The following is a 17,412-nucleotide window of genomic DNA, read 5'->3' on the forward strand; positions in this document are numbered from 1 at the left end:
GAATCTTCACACTTTCCCCATGGGGTAGATGCAATTTTATTCCCATTTTACAGATGAAGAATCTTGAGGCACAGGTTAATTTGGCCAAGGTCCTCTCTAAGTGGCAAAGCTGGCATCTGAACCAAATAGTTGGGCTCCAGAGCCTGAACCCTTAACGACTATCCTGTACTGCCCCTTAATGGGAAGGTCAAGTCTTTGAGGAGGAGCATCAGCCTTGTGATGCTTCTTGAGCATGCCCACTTATGGCTCTGAACTAAACCATTCCCCTTCATGTACGTTTGTGTCTTTAATCCTGGACTCTTCACCCGTTGTGACTGGAAGAGGTCTTAGTTATGTGTTCATAGTACTTGGTTTAGAGGGGTGCTCAAAGTTTTAAAGGTAGTAGATGAGCTAATGAAAAAGTGAATGAATGGATAGATCATAGGGGACAGGGACAAAGACTACCCTCATGGCTTTTATAAGAACCGGGAGAGCATCCTGGGATGCTCTGGGAACAATGTTTTTGCTTGCACCTGATGACCTTTTGTGCATGTGACTTCAGGCACTATGGTGGGCATGCCCTTGGGTTTATCAGACTCTTGATACTGTGGCTTAAAATGATACCTGAAGAGGTTGTGCTCTCAATTACTGCCAAAATCTACCTCATCTTGAGCTGTCATGGGCAGCATCTCCCTGCTGAAGTGCCCCAGCTGGATATACTGGGAGCTGACAGGTCTCTATTAAGGAGGGATGTGGTATTCCATAGGAAGCCAGACCCGGTTAAGATTGACTGGAGAGAGTCTGATGTGCTCACTGACTTAAAGGACACAATTATGTGATTAAAAGCAAGGTGATTGGTGCTTATTTTCTTTTGTAGGATGCTCCTATTTCTCCTCTGTTTCCGTGATGTGCTTGACCATTTTAGCATACCTTTTTAATGATAATTTTCTGATTTGAAAAATTGAGATATGTGGAAAGGAGAAATTTCATGTTAGCTCCTGATTGTTGACCTCCTGATGGATGGCCATTCCTGTCTTTCTTCCATGTGTTACTCCGACCTTAATGTGTACTTGATATGCTGTATGTTTGTGCACGTTTGACATTATCACTTAGGTATTTCCTATGTTCTAATACTTTTGATATCCTTGTTCTCTACATAATTTTCCATCGGATGAATGTAGTCTAAACTCCTTACCGCTAGATAGCTTTGGCATACAATGCAGTCTTATTTCCCTTCCAGGGAAATTGAGATGTAATTGATAACCTACCAGTTTCAGGTGTACCACATAATGATTTAATATCTGTATATATTGCAAAATAATTAGATAGTAAGTTAACCATCACCACAGTGAAAATTTTTTTCTTTTTCTTTTTCAATTTAATTTTTGGAGAAAGTGCAAGTAAGGGAGTGACAGAGAGAGGGAGAGAGTGAGAATCCCTCCGCACTGTCAGTGCAGAGCCTGATGCAGGGCTTGAACTCATGAACTGTGGGATCATGACCTGAGCCCAAACCAAGAGTTGGACGCTGAACTTACTGAGCCACCCAAATGCCCCTACAATTTTTTTCTTTTGATGAGAACTTTTAAAATCTATCCTTAGCTACTTTGAAATATACACTACAGTATTGTAGTCACCATGCTGTATGTTTCATCCCCATGACTTATATGTCCAATAAGTGAAGTCCAAACCTTTTATAATATAGTCTCAATCATATTGACATCTTTTCATCAGTCTTTTGTTTTCCTGACCTGGGATTCAGATAAATCTGGCATTCATGCTTTCTCTCTCTATATTCTGAGGTGTCCCACTGAGACGGAGGGTGGAGGGAGGTAGACCGGGGAGGAGGCTTGATCACTGGTAGGTTGCAGTGCCCATGTGGGGAGGAAGCCTAAAGAGAAGGAGTGATCTTGGTATGCTAATTTCTTGTGACAAGTGGATTCCTTGATTGTTCTTACTGGTATTTTTAAATGTTTATAAGAAGAGCTTTAGCTGCCTTACCATGCCTATCTAATAAGTAAAATTATGGAGGCACCAGAATCTCTTTCAATGGAGCCACACAGTAATTTTGAAAAACATGTCACAGGATTTCTTAGGGTGAGCCCCCAATAGAGTTGGGGATGCTCAGCTAGCTTTATTATTCTTTAGGCAGCTCGTTTTTTCATGTGCTCTTTCTCAACAGGTTGGGGTTACAGTTGAGTGTCTTTGGTGAGCCTCCTTTGTTACACTGTGTTCCAGACTTGAGATTCAAGATAGATTATTAAGGCAACAAACATTTGAAGCTCTACCATGTGCCGGGCACTGTACAGAGTGTGGGGTATTTATTGATAAACCATTCCTCGTGGGATTTATAGTCTGGTAGGCATGAAGGCTGTTAATGAAATGATGATACACCATAAATGATTACACACACAAAACCTTGATGGCTCTGATAAATATGAGGAACACCTAATACAGGAACCTGAGCTGGCTTGAGGTGGTCAGAGAAAGCTGGCCTGAAGGAGTAGCAATTAAGCTGGTAAACAAAAGAAGAGAGAATGGAGAAGGAGAATGAGAATGTGCTAAGTGTGGAGGAGCACAGCCCTGGGAAGAAGAGAAAGTAAGCTTGTGTGGCTGGAGTGGAAGAGTGAGGAGGGGTGGGGGCAGGGAAAGAGGAGGAAGAAAAAGTAGGTAAGGGTGTCAGGCAAATGCCATGGTGTTTCTTGGAGGACTCTGCTGGGGCAAGACTCCATTTTTCTCCCCCATTGACTTGCTTTGTAAAGCTTTCAAACTTGTTTGCCTCAATTTCTTCACCTGTAAAAATGGGTGGGGGGATATTGATACTTAGTTCGGGGATTGTGCAAATAGATTGCTCATAAATATTTCCCAAGTGACTACAAAGTGTCAGCCATCGGGTATATGATGATGCTTTGTCCCTTTTCTGTGAAAATCAAGCATAGAGATCATGCACCTCGGTGAATAGTAGATGTAGCAGAGTGATAAGTGTAGCTTGAGAAACGAGACTGCCAGGTTGGAATCTCCCCATGGCTTCCTAGCCCAGTGTCTTTTAGAAAATTAAATTCTGTAAGCTTTAGTTTCCTCATGTATAAAGGAGGAAACGTAACAATGGCTACTCCTAAGGCTACTGTAAGTGATATGTGCAAAGCAGTCAGCCCAGCACTTGGTACCACAATGAGCTGTACACATGTTTACTTATCATTGTGGCTTCTGGAGCTAATGGGGTTTAATGGGATGTCATTGTGAATTTGCCAGTGGAGGTAGAAATCCCTTACACATTAACCGGGAGTCTCCTGGCGTCCCCACTACTTTCTGCTGGTGATTTCAGTTTCTTTAAAGCCGCTTGGGTGAGTCACCTCAGACTTTGTTAAAGAAGGGCTGCAGAACCTAACTGTGGAACATCTGTCCCCCGCCGCCCCCCCCCCCCCCGCCGCCCCCAATCACACAAATTGCCCCATGGACAGTTGGCAGTTATGAATTGGCCAACTTTCTCTGTGCTCAGAAATGAAAAGCCATCTGCCATTTCGAGTTGGTAAGTGTTGCTTTACCTTTTTGGGGCCAATCTTACCGTGAGCTTACCTGGGACACAGGCTAGAAGGACGTGCTGCATCTCTGTCTGGATTCTGCCATATTGTGAGGTTCTCTGTGTAAACATGTTGTCATTACTAAGATGTCACCTACATCTTTCATCCATCAAGACTGAGGTGGGCTGCCTGGGTGTTTGTTCTGTCATGTTTCTGGCTGCTTCTGTTCTTGCTCCTCCCCCCCCCCCCCCCCCCCACTAGCTGACCAATGGAGAGTTTCCTCCGATATTAGGCTGAGTAGCTTACTGGACTTTCAGTGAGAGAGATACTTGCAGAGAAAGAAAAATGCCAGGATAATGGAAAACACATGGGTGTTCACTTCTGCACAGCAATCCTGCAATGAGTACCCTCTTTCTCCTGACTTGTAAATGATTAGTCATCTTTTTGAACTCTGGCTCAAAGATCTATCTTCCACCATGCCCTTCCCAGCCTCTGCTGGTCCCCTCCTTCCGTTGTGCATTGCCCTGCTCTACCTGTTGTCCGCAGGTGACAACCTTGCTTCTGCGGCTATCCTCAAAGGCAGAAGCCGTATTTATACTGGCTCACAATCCTCACCTTGTCATCGAGCAAAAGGGAAATGAAGTTGCTTCTGTATCAGGCAGACAAGAGTGTGTGAATACCATAATTTCTTTGACCTCCTCCCTTCACCCAGTACTTCTTTTTTTAACTGATGCTTAATCATCACATTAGCATTTTTAGCCTGTAAAAATGACTAGGTAGAGCCATTTCATCCTAGGAAAGGAAAAGCACTTAACCCTTGCTGCTGATGTAGCACTTCTTAACTAGATCGTGTAAAATTTCTGGATGTTCGGAATGACATTTTTTTTTTTTTTAATTTTTTTTTTTCAACGTTTATTTATTTTTGGGACAGAGAGAGACGAGCATGAACGGGGGAGGGGCAGAGAGAGAGGGAGACACAGAATCGGAAACAGGCTCCAGGCTCTGAGCCATCAGCCCAGAGCCCGACGCGGGGCTCGAACTCACGGACCGCGAGATCGTGACCTGGCTGAAGTCGGACGCTTAACCGACTGCGCCACCCAGGCGCCCCGACATTTTTTTTTTTTAAGTGTAAAATGTTCACTGTAAGTGGTGGTTTGTATGGGAGATTACCCTGATGCAATGGTAGAGTCCAAGTATGCTCCCGGAGGTCACAAAAGCGCCTCACCAACCAAATTCAGATGCTTGAATCATGCAGCTTACTAAGTAAAGTCAAAATGTCCAGGAGGAAGCAGGGGAAAGAAATGGAGTAGGAGTATAGGGTACAGGCTGGGTGAAAGATGGGCCACCCCACCAGATTCCTGGGTCTAGCATTGTTCATGTATTCAGTCTTTGGCCCATCAGCTTCTTTGCTGATTCAGCGGTTACATGGACAGGAATAGAGGTTATATAAAGGGTGGTGGTGGTGGTGGGAGGTGAATTTCAGTAAGTGGGAGGTGCCAGATGCTAACGTGTATCCTGTCTTGGAGAGGGCAAGTACTTCTGGTCCCAGCTTTAGTTACCAGTTAATCTGGTGAGAGTGATGGGTTTGATTAGCATTTTTTCAGGCAGAGTACAAATGGGGCCAGAATGGGAATGGGATGAGTGTCACAGATGGCTATCCGATTTAAGGTTGACATAGCTGTCATCCTGAAGGTGGTGTGATATGTACGTTATGACTTGGTTCTCCCACCCCAATCTATTTATAGGTAACATGCTTAGTCAATCCTTTTTATCTATGTTCAACACACCTATGTTTCATTTATTTGATCGACGATTAACACGTTTCACAGGTATCTAACTTGCTATCTATATTTAACACTCCCTATGAGCTGTATTCATCCCACTTGTTTTTCTTGTTCTCTCTAGAAGAATTGAATATTCCTAAATAATACAGCAAGCACATTATAGTGGTTGCATATGCCAGTACAATATTCAGTATAGATTCTCCTTAATTGGCTTTCATTGGTTGCTTTTTTTTTTTTAATTTTTTTTTTCAACGTTTATTTATTTTTGGGACAGAGAGAGACACAGCATGAACGGGGGAGGGGCAGAGAGAGAGGGAGACACAGAATTGGAAACAGGCTCCAGGCTCTGAGCCATCAGCCCAGAGCCTGACGCGGGGCTCGAACTCACGGACCGCAAGATCGTGACCTGGCTGCAGTCGGACGCTTAACCGACTGCGCCACCCAGGCGCCCCCATTGGTTGCTTTTTTAAACCTAGGGGGAAAAAAACCCATTTACTGCGAAGTAGGTGACCTGTCACTGGTTCTAGTAATTGACAACTTTACATTTATGTTGATTTGGAAAATCAGCAGAGGAGAGAAATTGTAGAATCTAGTTGTTTCATGTGTAGAAAACACCTTCAGTACCCTCTTTTGCCAGGTGACTATTCATTTCCGTGAATAGAAATGGAATGTTGAGGCCTGGGAAGAACTTGAACTCCCTGATCTCTAGTCATCTCAGTTTTCAGATAGGGAGTGTGAGACTCAGAGGGGTAAAGCGCCTTATCCAAGGTCACAAAGCTAGTTATCTATAAAACTTGGTAGTCTTTAGTCCCTTGAAAACTGGTTTAGTGTTCTTATATGTTGTAATAAGTGAGATTACGTTCTGGTGTTCTTTTAGCAGCTGAATTATGGTAAGCATTTACTTGAGAGAGCTTTTCTGAAAATGAGAATGCACATAAAGTCTCAATGTTTGAAAATAGATGATTTTCTTTACATTTCACTCTGATGAGTGCTAATGGGGTATCTCTGTTTCAGTGTGCCAGTCATTTACAAAAAGAAGTGAGAAGCTGGCAGAGGAAATGCTCAGTTCTGTAGGAGGGTTGGGTGAGCAGCAGTGTGGTTGAGTTGGATTAGACCGTTAGATGGGGTGTCCTATAAATGGGAGGGGTCGAATTGGCACCGAAAGTGATTTTCTTTAATTTCATAGCCACTGACACTTGATAAGTGTCCATTTATCTTCTCCTTTTCCAAAGGGTATCTTATTGGTTTCTGACTGTAATATTTGCGGTTACTTGACATAATAATAGAAATGATAAAGATAAAATAGAAAATAAATCCAGTAAGTCTGTATTGGATACCTGTTTCATGCCAGGCACGGAGAACTGTGGATACAACAATGAATGAATGACTGTGCCTGTCCTTGTGGAGCTTCTAGTCTAGAGGGGAAAGAAAATATGGTAAAAAAGATCATGAGTAATAGAAGGGAAAAATGGATCATAATAGTTAAGTGGTATGGAGAAAATAACCAGAGAGGTGTGTTCGATATCAAAGGAGAACCTGCTTTGGAGGGAGTGACCAGCAGGTTGAAATTGCAGTACGAGCTAAAGGAACCAGGCACAGGAAGGGTGGGGGGAAGAGCTCTGTGGGGAAAAGGGAAGAGTAGCACAAAGACCCTGAGGCAGGAGTGGGCTTGGGTATGAAAGAAGAGTATGGAATTGGGTGGGGGAGTTTGGCAAGAGTCAACTGGTGTGCGACCTTGCAGGCCATGCTAAAAAGCCTGGATTTTTATCCTGGGAGGACTGGGAAGCCATGGAAGGGTTTTTAGCAAGAGTCTGAAAGGATGCTGATCTAAGCTTTAAGATGAGCCTTTGGGCTGCTGTGTAGAATGGAGAAGAGAAGGCAATAGAAGCAGGGAGACCAGTTAGGAAGCTGTTGGAGGTGCCCCACTAAGAGAGGGTGGCAGCTTAGGTAAGAATATCAGAGCGGAATTGGGTGAAGGTGGACGGATTCCAGACATGGGAGCCCTCACGATTTGCTCTTGAGTAGGATCTGGAGGGTGGAAGAAAGGGAAGACTCTGGGACAAGTTCTGGTTTTTGTGGCTTGAACTGAGAGGTCCCATTTGCTAAGAGTGGGAAGTCCAAGAGAAAATAGAGGGTTGGTGGGGGGGGCGAATAACAAGAGCTCTGTCATAGGTATATAAATTCTGAAGTGCTTATTAGACCTTCATGTGGAGATATTAAGGATATTGAAGATGTATCTGTAGCTTAAGGGAGAGGTTGGGATGGCACATAGACACACTGCAGTGTCATTGGCCAGTGGTGCTGGGATGATGTCTGAGAGAATGGAGTGACGGGTGAGGACACTCGCCACTGATAGGCCTGCTGGGGGAAAGTGTTATGACTATCATGCTGTTTGAACGTTGCTCACTTTGCACCGGACTCAAGCTTTAGAATCCTTTAATGAGCTCTCTGGGCCAACACTGCCAACCAGCTAATTCCTTATAGATGAATACAGAAGGAAATAGCAAAAAGGGAAAAAGGAAGATGTAAGTTAATCTCAGATGTGTTTTTTTTTTTCTTCCTGCACTAAATTCTAGGTGGAATTTATTAGGATTTTTACCCAGCAGTAATAAAAACGTTAACAAACATTTGCTAACGATCTCTAGTTTACAAAGTGATGAGTTCATGTTTTAATAGATCGCGAATATTATCTTGCCAAGTCTTCGGCTGGGATTTTGGAGAAGGTATAGAAGCATTCCCTAAGTGGCTCTTATCTCTACCCTTGACAAAAGTTGAAAGCTTGCCACTTGACAGCACAGTAGTGAAGGACTTTCTTTGGGTAGGAAAGCAAATGTCCAGGTGGGTTTTATCTTGGTAGGGTGCTGTGCCTGGGTTGGGTGCCCCCACTCTGGAGGACCAACCATGCTTCTCGCCTTGCAAAGCTGACTTCTACAGCTTGAAGATGGTGCTGTTCTTTGCTGCAAACTTCAAACAGCAACTTGTAGAATTACACCGGGATGGAGAGACCCTGAGAAATGACCTAGTTCACCATCTCCCCCATTTTGTAGATGAGGAGACTGAGGCCCAAGGTCAGGTACTTGAGGATTTTTTTTCTGTTGGAAGCCACTCTTTTTATTTTATTTTTTTTTTTAACCTTATAGTAAAGCTTGTGCTATAAAGAAGGAGGGGGCAGAGGCAGAGAGAGAGAATCTTAAAAGGGCTTCATGCTGAGCAAGCTCCCCCAATGTGGGGCTTGATCCCACAACTCTGGGATCGTGACCTGAGCTGAAATGAGGAGCCAGATGCCCAACTGACTGAGCCATCCAGGCACCCCAGAAGCCCTGCTTTTAGGATGAGGGTCTTCAAGGTCCATATAGTCTGTGATGTAGCTTGGGCAACACAGCTTTTGAAGATCTTTCTTTTTCAGACTCTTGGAGAAGTAACCAAGGAGTTCCCCCAAAGAGGATGTGTTCAGGGCATGAGTAAAGGCCACCAAACATGCCTTTGGTATCCCTTTGTTGTCTCTGAATAGTTTGCTCTAATTCTGTTCTGTTGGTGGCCAGTTTCTGATTTGAGGAAGTATAGTGTAAAATAATGAGAGTGCCTAGTTTATCGTGATAAGGGAGAGTCTGAGTATGAAATGATGAATTGTCTTATCATGCAGAATTTGTAGAATTCCTGGCCAGGAGCAGTATTAGCTGGATTCCCATACCTCTAAGCCTGCTGAATTGACCTCAACTTCAATATTTCATGAGCAGGGTCATCCACTCCATGTTTACAGAGAAATTCCAGGCACGCTTATGGATCATGAACATGCCTTGTATTCTTCAAGCAAAAATGGAGATGTCTGGCATTATTAACACTTGTAAATCTCTGCTGGGTACAAAACAAGGACAGGTTTCCCTCTACAAATGGTAGAGCAAAAGAAATGGAGTCCCCTGGGAAAAGTGAAATTGGAAGCTGCTGAGTAGCCTTTGGATCCTAAACACAGGATTCTGTGAATTTAGGATCCACTTATTTGTCTCTCACTTTTTATTTTTTTTATTTTTAATATTTATTTGGAGAGAAAGAGCAAGCAAGGAAGAGTGAGTGAGTATGAGCGGGGGAGGGGCAGAGAGAGAGAGAGAGAGAGAGAGAGAGAGAGAGAGAATCTGAAGCAGACTCCAGGCTCTGAACTGTCAGCACAAAGCCTGATGTGGGGCTCGAACCCATGAACTGTGAGATCATGACCTGAGCCGAAGTCAGACGCTTTATCTACTGAGCGGCCTAGGCGCCCCTATCTCTCACCTTTGTTTTTGTTTTTGTTTTTTTGTTTTTTGTTTTTTTTTAACAGCAACTTCATCTGTTTGTAGCAGGCCACATTGTCCAGTGTCCTGTCAAAATTTGTCAGAAAATCACTGGCTGACCAATTGGGAACTTGTCCAAGTGACAAGGGGGTACAGTGACAGAGGTGGCATTTCTGGGTTTTGCATTGAATGAATGCTGCTGTATGAAATGGTGGATGGTACCTGAAAAAGTATTGGTGAGTGGTGGGGTTGCGGTGGGGGCGGGGGAGGATGATAGATACGATATGGATCCTGTGGACATTTTTAACTGCATCTTTTCTCTTTTTTTCCCTCTTCTTCTTCTTCTGTATTCCTTCATTCTCCTCCTTGTTCTCTTGGTACCTGTCTGTTTCTGTTTTTCCTTCCTGACTCCTAGAAACAGAAAGAGAGATCCATGCAGCCCCTCATGTGAGTGAGAAGTTAATCCAGCTGTTCCGGAATAAGAGCGAATTCACCTTTTTGGCCACTATACAGCAAAAGCCATCGACTTCAGGAGTGATCCTCTCCATTCGAGAGCTAGAACACAGGTAAGCTTTACTTCTGCAAATGTATTTACAATTGATGGACTATACAACATGCCTTGGACTTTGGACGTTGTATCCTTGAGAGCATGCCCCTAGCTGAGGCCTTGTTGCTGTTGAACACATTGGTAGATTGTCTTTGCACTAAGAACTTACCTTTGGCAAAGAGGTTTTCTTGTTAACTCTCCAAAGACCACTCATGAGTGTCTTTCTCGTCTATCTTCTGTCTTCTGTGCTCCTATGAAACCACATTCTGTGTCCTCTTGAAGTCTTTAAGAAAGTCATATTTAACAGCCTTCAAGGAGCATTATTGTGTGTTTACTCTATGCAGGAACTGTGCTGGACACAGGAATACTAAGGCAAATAATCCAGAATTTCTATTCTAAGGATCACATAAGCTAGTAGGGAAGATGGACAGATGTCATGAAGTATTGTAGCAATATGTGTTTAAGGAATAAAGGTATTAATGGTCAATTCTGAAGGGTCATGGTAAGCTAAGGAAGCCTTCAGAAAGGATTGTGGTTGTATAAATAAAGGTGACTATTGGACAGGCTGAAGGAGAAGGAGTAAGGGATGGGCAGACAACATTCCAGAAATTGGTTGCTATGATTTTGGGAAGGAAAAAGGGGGTGGGGTCAGTGGTTGGCACATTGTGTGTGTTGGGGAAGCTGGGAGTTTGGGGTGGGCAGTGAGGGGTGGTACTATAGAGGTAGGTAGAAGCTAGATCATCTCAAAGCTTTGAGGCCATGTTGAAAATTTGGACTAAAGTCTCTATAGATAGTGGGAACCATATAAGGGTTTTAAGTTTGAGGAAAGAGGATTCTGTTTTAGGAGTTTAAAGTAATGATAATCTAAGACAAGTATAGAAGCTTCCTGAGAGAGATCGGTGAGTTGTAGCCAAGGAGAGGGCAAAGACTGTCCATCAGCCTCCACTCTCTGAAGGCCTCCTCCATAGGTCTCTAAAGTGTGCCAATCCAGAAGCCCGCCGCCAGGCCAAAGCACCTGGGCAAACAAATGGGCCTCTTTTACAGAGAGACTTGGCAGCGTATTACCGTCTGCCCAGACCTCTCTCCCATTGTTTAAGTCCCCTGGGACCTGGGAATGCAAACTTCCTGTGGGTTTTAGAACCAGGTGATCAAGTAGTGTCCCCTGAGCAGCGGCCACAAAAAAAACTCAGGCACCAGATGAGTGTAAAAGCTCCCTTCTGGGAGAGGGTGGTGCTCAGGAATGTGGCAGAGGGAGGTGTGAGGCGGCACTCGCTGGCTGGAGCACAGCAGAGGAGGAGCGTGACGATGGCACCCCCTAGTCGTGATCCTGGAGAGTATTCCCACAGGCTCCTGGATGTGTTAAATTAGATGCCAGCCCCTCAGGGCAATGCTTCAATACGCGAATGAGCTGCTTTTCCTCAAAGTCTGGGCAGATCAGCTGCCTCTGAGCTGGGCCCCGACCTCATGAGTCTGAGTGCAGGAGCCCTTCAAGAGCAGTTTCTCAGATCATAACAGCTTTGGGGGCTTGTGGACGTGGGGGCTTGTCTCAGAAGTACAGGTCTCAAAAGCCAGGCTTCCCAATGTGGAGTTCAAACCCTTAGCCCCTACGGTAGAAGCTCTGGGTTTTGAGTTCCCTCCTGATTGTGGGTCTCCATGCCAAGGGTAGGGTTTATAGTGAGGTTGTGCCCCAGCCTGTCCTACCTGCTTCCATGTGGATGCTTTTTTCCTTATTTGCTCACTGAGCTCGGCTGGACTTCGGTTTTTTTCCAGAAGAAATTGTTGCATAAGTAGCTGTAGACTCCGCATGTCTGTGGGAAGAATTGAATTCAGGATCTTCCTGTGGCACCATCTTGAATTTGAGCCTCCTGGCCAATTTTAGTTTTTAATACTAACTTTAGTAGTCCACAGCCTACGTGTACCCGTGGGCTTGGATACCAGGGAACAGTGAAGCCTGTGACTGAGAACCTGTCCAGGGAGGTGGGAGGTGGAGCTTCCCAGGAACAGAAGCTCCCAGCCCATTGAGTGTTCCATCCTCTCTTGGGACTTGATTTACAAAACACAAAGTCAAAGGCAAAGTTACCAAGAATTTCCAGATGGTGATGGCACAGTGGAACCCTTCAGAGTGTAGGATCTTGTGCAACCCACTGGTCACATGCTGTGAAGCTGGCCCTACCTACCTTGCAGCAGACATGGTAGGTACCCTCCCCTCAGATCTCTTGTAGGTTCTCTGTGCCCTCTGCCTGGTTTTTATGGGCTTTGCTTCTGAAGGCTGGCACCTAACTTTCCTCAGAGCACTGCCTGTTGGCCTCTGTAGCCACTACACAGAGAACAGAAGCGTCTGGGAGTTCATTTATCCCCCAGGCAGCCTGTAGTCTATGATTGACAGAGTGTAGGCGTTGGAAGCCTTGTTCCCTTGCTTTGGAGGCCTTAAGGCCAGACCATTTCTGACGTTTGAATCCTCAAGTGCTACCTGGAATGGAGGTAGGTTGAGGCTTCCCTGTCTGCTCCTTCTGTCCTTCCCCTCCTCTCCTGGGAGCATTTCCTTGAAGTGCTGAAATCACTTGCTCCCAAATTCATGTGTCAGAGTCTGCTTCTGGGGAACCTGAGTTCCGATAAACCTTCCTTTACCTATTTAGGTTGACCTATCTAGTAGCAGTAAAACTGAGCCAAAAACTGCATAAAGACTTTTAATACATTAGGTCGGTGGCTCGGGAAGGTCACACAGAGTGATGGCTCTGGGAAGGGCCAGAATTCTGGCAGGTCGGGGAAACAGAAGGATGTATTAAACAGGAAGAACGGTGTGGGCAGCTACAGGAGAAATGCAGGAAAATGGAACTTTTGGGGGCAGGGTGGAGAGGTGCAGGGAATGGACCAATTTTGCTGGAGCAGAGGGTCTCCATGTACATCTGCAGCAGAGGTGAGGACCAAAAGTTCTCTTTTCAATCGTTGAGTTCGATCTCAGCCTCAAAGGGATGTGATGGACCCTGCTCCTTCTTCTGAAGGGATGTTGTCAGCTTAATAAATTGGCTGTTTGTGGGTCGGCCCAGAGAAAGAGAGGTAGCATGTGTTGGAGAGGAGGTATGGCTTCGAGGCCAAGTGTGGTGTAGATTAGGAGGAAGTATAGGTTCTTGTCACTCAAAGGTGGAGGCGTCAAGCCAGTGTCGGCTTCACAGACATGAAAGGGTGACATGCTTGTTCCATTGGGGCAATGTAGTGGAGTTGGGGGTGAGGGCTGCCTCAGTATGAGGGCCATCTAAGTGTCTGAGAGTGGAATGTAGAGTCTTTATTCTCAATTAAAGCAGACGGGGGAACTTCCCAAAGACAGGCGAGAAGGAAGTGGAATGGCCAACCGTTGTAGAAAGAGCAGACCTCAGAGTTGGAGTGATGGAGACTGGAGGTTCAGGCTCTTCTGCACTGTTTCATGTCTCAGCTTAGTTTCCTGGTCAGAAAAAGGCAGGTGGTCATCTACTTTGCAGGTTGTTGTAAGGTGAAAGATGATTGTGCACGTGAAGTGGCCTGCTCCTAATAAATACACATTTCTTCTTGTCTAAGCAAAAAATTTAAAGCTACTTTCAGGGTTTTTCTCCTGAAATCTTCAAAAAAAAATTTTTTTTAATGTTTATTTATTTTTGAGAGAGATGGAGACAGAATGCGAGTGGGTTAGGGGCAGAGAGAGAGGGAGACACAGAATCCGAAGCAGGCTCCAGGCTCTGAGCTGTCAGCACAGAGCCTGATGTGGGGCTTGAACTCACAAGCTGTGAGATCATGACCTGAGCCAAAGTTGGACGCTCAACCAACTGAGCCACCCAGGGTGCCCCTCTTTTGAAATCTTAAAAATTTTTTTTTTTTTTTAACATTTATTTATTTTTGAGACAGAGAGAGACAGAGCATGAACAGGGGAGGGTCAGAGAGAGGGAGACATAGAATCTGAAACAGGCTCCAGGCTCTGAGCGGTCAGCACAGAGCCCGATGCGGGGCTCGAATCCACGGACTGCGAGATCATGATCTGAGCTGAAGTCGGACACTCAACTGACTGATCCACCCAGGTGCCCCTGAAATCTTTTAAAAAACAGAACTCCTTTTAGTAAAGGTTTAAAAAAAAAAACCCAAATCCAAAAACTTGTGTTGCCACAGAGTCCTCTCATGCCACCTTCTCTTCCCTAGCAGGTTTCTAATAGAACCTGAGGATCATTGAATAGAGAATCATCTGATCATTTTTCATTGTACTAGGAAAACCTCAGGTCTTGACTGAAAAACAATAAACATGCAGATATAGAACATTCCCCCCACCTTTGGAGTTCTGTGGTGCCTTCTTCCATGTTTGGTCTAATCAAGGCAAAGTATAAAGAATTGGAGGGGTGCCTGGATGGCTCAGTTGGATAAGCATCTGACTTTGGCTCAGATCATGATCTCATGGTCCATGGGTTCGAGCCCTGCATCGGGCTCTGTGCTGACAGCTCAGAGCCTGAAGCCTGCCTCAGATTCTGTGTCTCACTCTCTGTCTCTCTCTACTCCCCAACCTGCCCCCTGCTTGTACTCTGTTTCTGTGTCTCAAAAATAAATAAATATTAAAAATAATAATTAAAAAAAAACCAATGGGCTGAATTGGGGCACCTGGATGTCTCAGTCAGTTAAGAATTTGGCTCTTGATTTTGGCTCAGGGCATGATCGAATGGTATGTAAGATCGAGGCCTGTGTCATTGACCCCTGTATCGGGCTGTGCGCTGACAGCATGGAGCCATCTTGGGATTCTCTCTTTGCCTCTCCCCTGCTCGCATTCTCCCCACACCCCCAAATAAATAAACAAACATAAAAAAGAGAGAATTCACTGAATCTGTAATATACTGGTTATGGGTAATAAAGAAGACCTGGTTTCCACCCTTAAAGAGATATTCATCCAGTTAAGGAGATCTGTGGTATGGAAGAGGAACATACGATAGTATATTTTTAGGAATTAGGCAATTTGAAGCCAGCAGTGTTCCCATCTGTAATAGAGAATTTTCAATCATTTTTCAGGTTTCTTATTGTTTACCAGGATAACTGTGTCTAGAGGAGCAAATTGTCTTGGAGACATTTGTCATGGATATCTGACCAGGTGTAAATGATGACCAAGATTTTGAGGTTTTTGGTTCATAGCAGGGGGTTTAGGGACCTGGCAGATTGGAAAAATAAATTGGAATCTGTCAGGGATCTGACAGACTGGAAAGCGAGACTCCCTGGGTTCTTTTTATAGTTCTTAATCACGTGATCCGCATTGAATCATTCATGATCCAGATGAATTAAATAAATATTTGCAACAATTGGGATATGGGCACTTAGATTTCTAGATAAATTAAAAAAATTTTATGTCTCAGTTTTTTTTGTTTTTTGTTTTTTTGTTTTAGTATATTCAGAGTTGTGCATTCAATGCAATCTTTTACAAATTTCCATTACCTCCAAGAGAAATCTCACCCTTTAAGCTGTCGCTCACGAGTCTCCCTATTAGTAACCCAGCCTTAGGCAAACACTCCTCTATTTGCTAGCTCTGTGGATTTGCCTATTTTGGCCATTTCATATAAATGGAATCCTACGACATAGGGTGTTTGTGACTGGGTTTCATTTAGGATGTTTTCAGGGTTCTTTCATGGTGATAGTGTGTGTCAGTATTAATTTTTTTTGAATTGTAGAATATTGCATTGTTTGGATATACCATGTTTTATTTGTCAATTGGACATTGATTTTTTTTTTCCAGTTTTTGGTGGTTATAATAATTCTGTGAAGTTTTCTGTACAGGTTTTTTTTTTGTGGACATATGTTTGTATTCTCTTGGGTGTATAACTAGAGGTAGAATGGCTGAGTCAAGTGGTATCCGTGTTTAACTGCTAAATTGCCAATCTGTTTTCCAAAGTACCTGTACCATTTCACATTCCCACCAGCAGTGTAAGAGAGTCCCAGTTCTTTTTTTTTTTTTTTTTTTTATATCCTTACTAGTTAACTGTCTTTCTCTTTGATGTTGCCATCCTAATAGGTGTGATATGACCCCTCACTGTGGTTTTGAGTTCTATTTCCTGATGGCAAATGATGTTGAGTGTCTTCATGTTTTACTGGCTGCTTATATATCTTCTTCGGAGAAATAACTATTAAGGTCATTTGCCTGTTTTAATTGGGTTGTCTTATCATTTGTAATACTCAGAGATCCAAGTCCCTTTCTCAGAAACCTGACTTAGCTTTTTCCAACTTTGTGGATTGTCTTACTTCCTGGAAACCGTAAGTTTTTACATTGGATGTCCAGTATATCTGTTTTTTTGTTATTGTTGTTTTTGTTGCTGTTGCTTTTGTTCCGAGAAGCCATTCTTCATATGAGGCTATTAAAACTTCTAGGATTGGGATGCCTGTGTGGCTCAGTCGGTTAAGCATCCGACTTTGGCTCAGGTCATGATCTTACAGTTCATGAGTTCAAGCCCTGCATGGGGCTGTGTGCTGACAGCTGAGTTCGAACAGCTCAGATTCTGTGTCTCCCTCTCTTTCTCTCTGCCCCTCTGCTGCTCGCATGCGTGCTCTCTCTCTCTCTCTTAAAAATATTAAAAAAAGAGACTTATAGAATTTATTTAAAAATTTTGTAAGGTTAGCTCCTTATGCTTTGGATAGATTATAACTTATTTTTGTCTGTCTGGTGTGAAGTAGCAGTCCAACTTCATCTTTTTGCAAGTGGATAACCAGTTGTTCCAGCACCATATATGGAGTATTTTTTTCCCCAGTGAATTATCTTGGCTCCCTTGTCAAAGATCAAAAATCAAATATCAATTGATTATAAATGGGGAGATTTATTTCTGGACTCTGAATTCTATTCCATTGATAAGTGTCCTTCTGCTGGTACTATTTTGATGATTGTAACTTTCTAGTAAGTTTTGATATTAAGAAATGTGAGCCCTCCAACTTTGTTTTTCAAGGTTGTTTTGGATGCTCCAGTCCTTGAATTCCTAAATGAGTTTAGGACCAACTTTTTTTTTTTTTAACTTTTATTTAAACTCCTGTTAACAGTTTCAGGTGTACAATGTAGTGATTCAATACCTGCAACACTTGGTGCTCATCACAAGTGCCTTCCTTAATCCCCATACCTTTTAACCCATACCCTCGCTCCCTTCTGGTAACCATCAGTTCGTTCTTTATAGTTAAGAGTCTGTTTCTTTTATCTCTCTCTCTTTCTCTTCCCCTCCTCCTTTCCTGTGCTCATTTGTTTTTTAAATTCTACATGTGAGTGAAATGATAGAGTCTTTCTCTGACTGACTTATTTTGCTTAGCTTAATACTCTAGCTCCATCCACACTGGTGCAAATGGCA

The 17,412-nt window shown here is 43.7% G+C and overlaps 1 protein-coding gene across 2 annotated transcripts in view; it reads left to right on the plus strand.

Moving 5' to 3' along the window:
• The window catches only part of NELL1 (neural EGFL like 1), an 879,943-nt gene that overhangs the window by 74,857 nt on the left and 787,674 nt on the right, over positions 1–17,412 (plus strand). For both annotated transcript variants that reach the window (XM_045484781.1, XM_045484782.1), the window contains exon 3: positions 9,962–10,112. In XM_045484781.1, coding sequence (XP_045340737.1) covers positions 9,962–10,112 — 151 coding nt within the window. The remainder of the gene's footprint in view (positions 1–9,961; positions 10,113–17,412) is intronic.

The sequence above is a fragment of the Leopardus geoffroyi genome, chromosome D1 (assembly GCF_018350155.1).
Source record: "Leopardus geoffroyi isolate Oge1 chromosome D1, O.geoffroyi_Oge1_pat1.0, whole genome shotgun sequence".
NCBI classification, from domain to species: Eukaryota; Metazoa; Chordata; class Mammalia; order Carnivora; family Felidae; genus Leopardus; species Leopardus geoffroyi.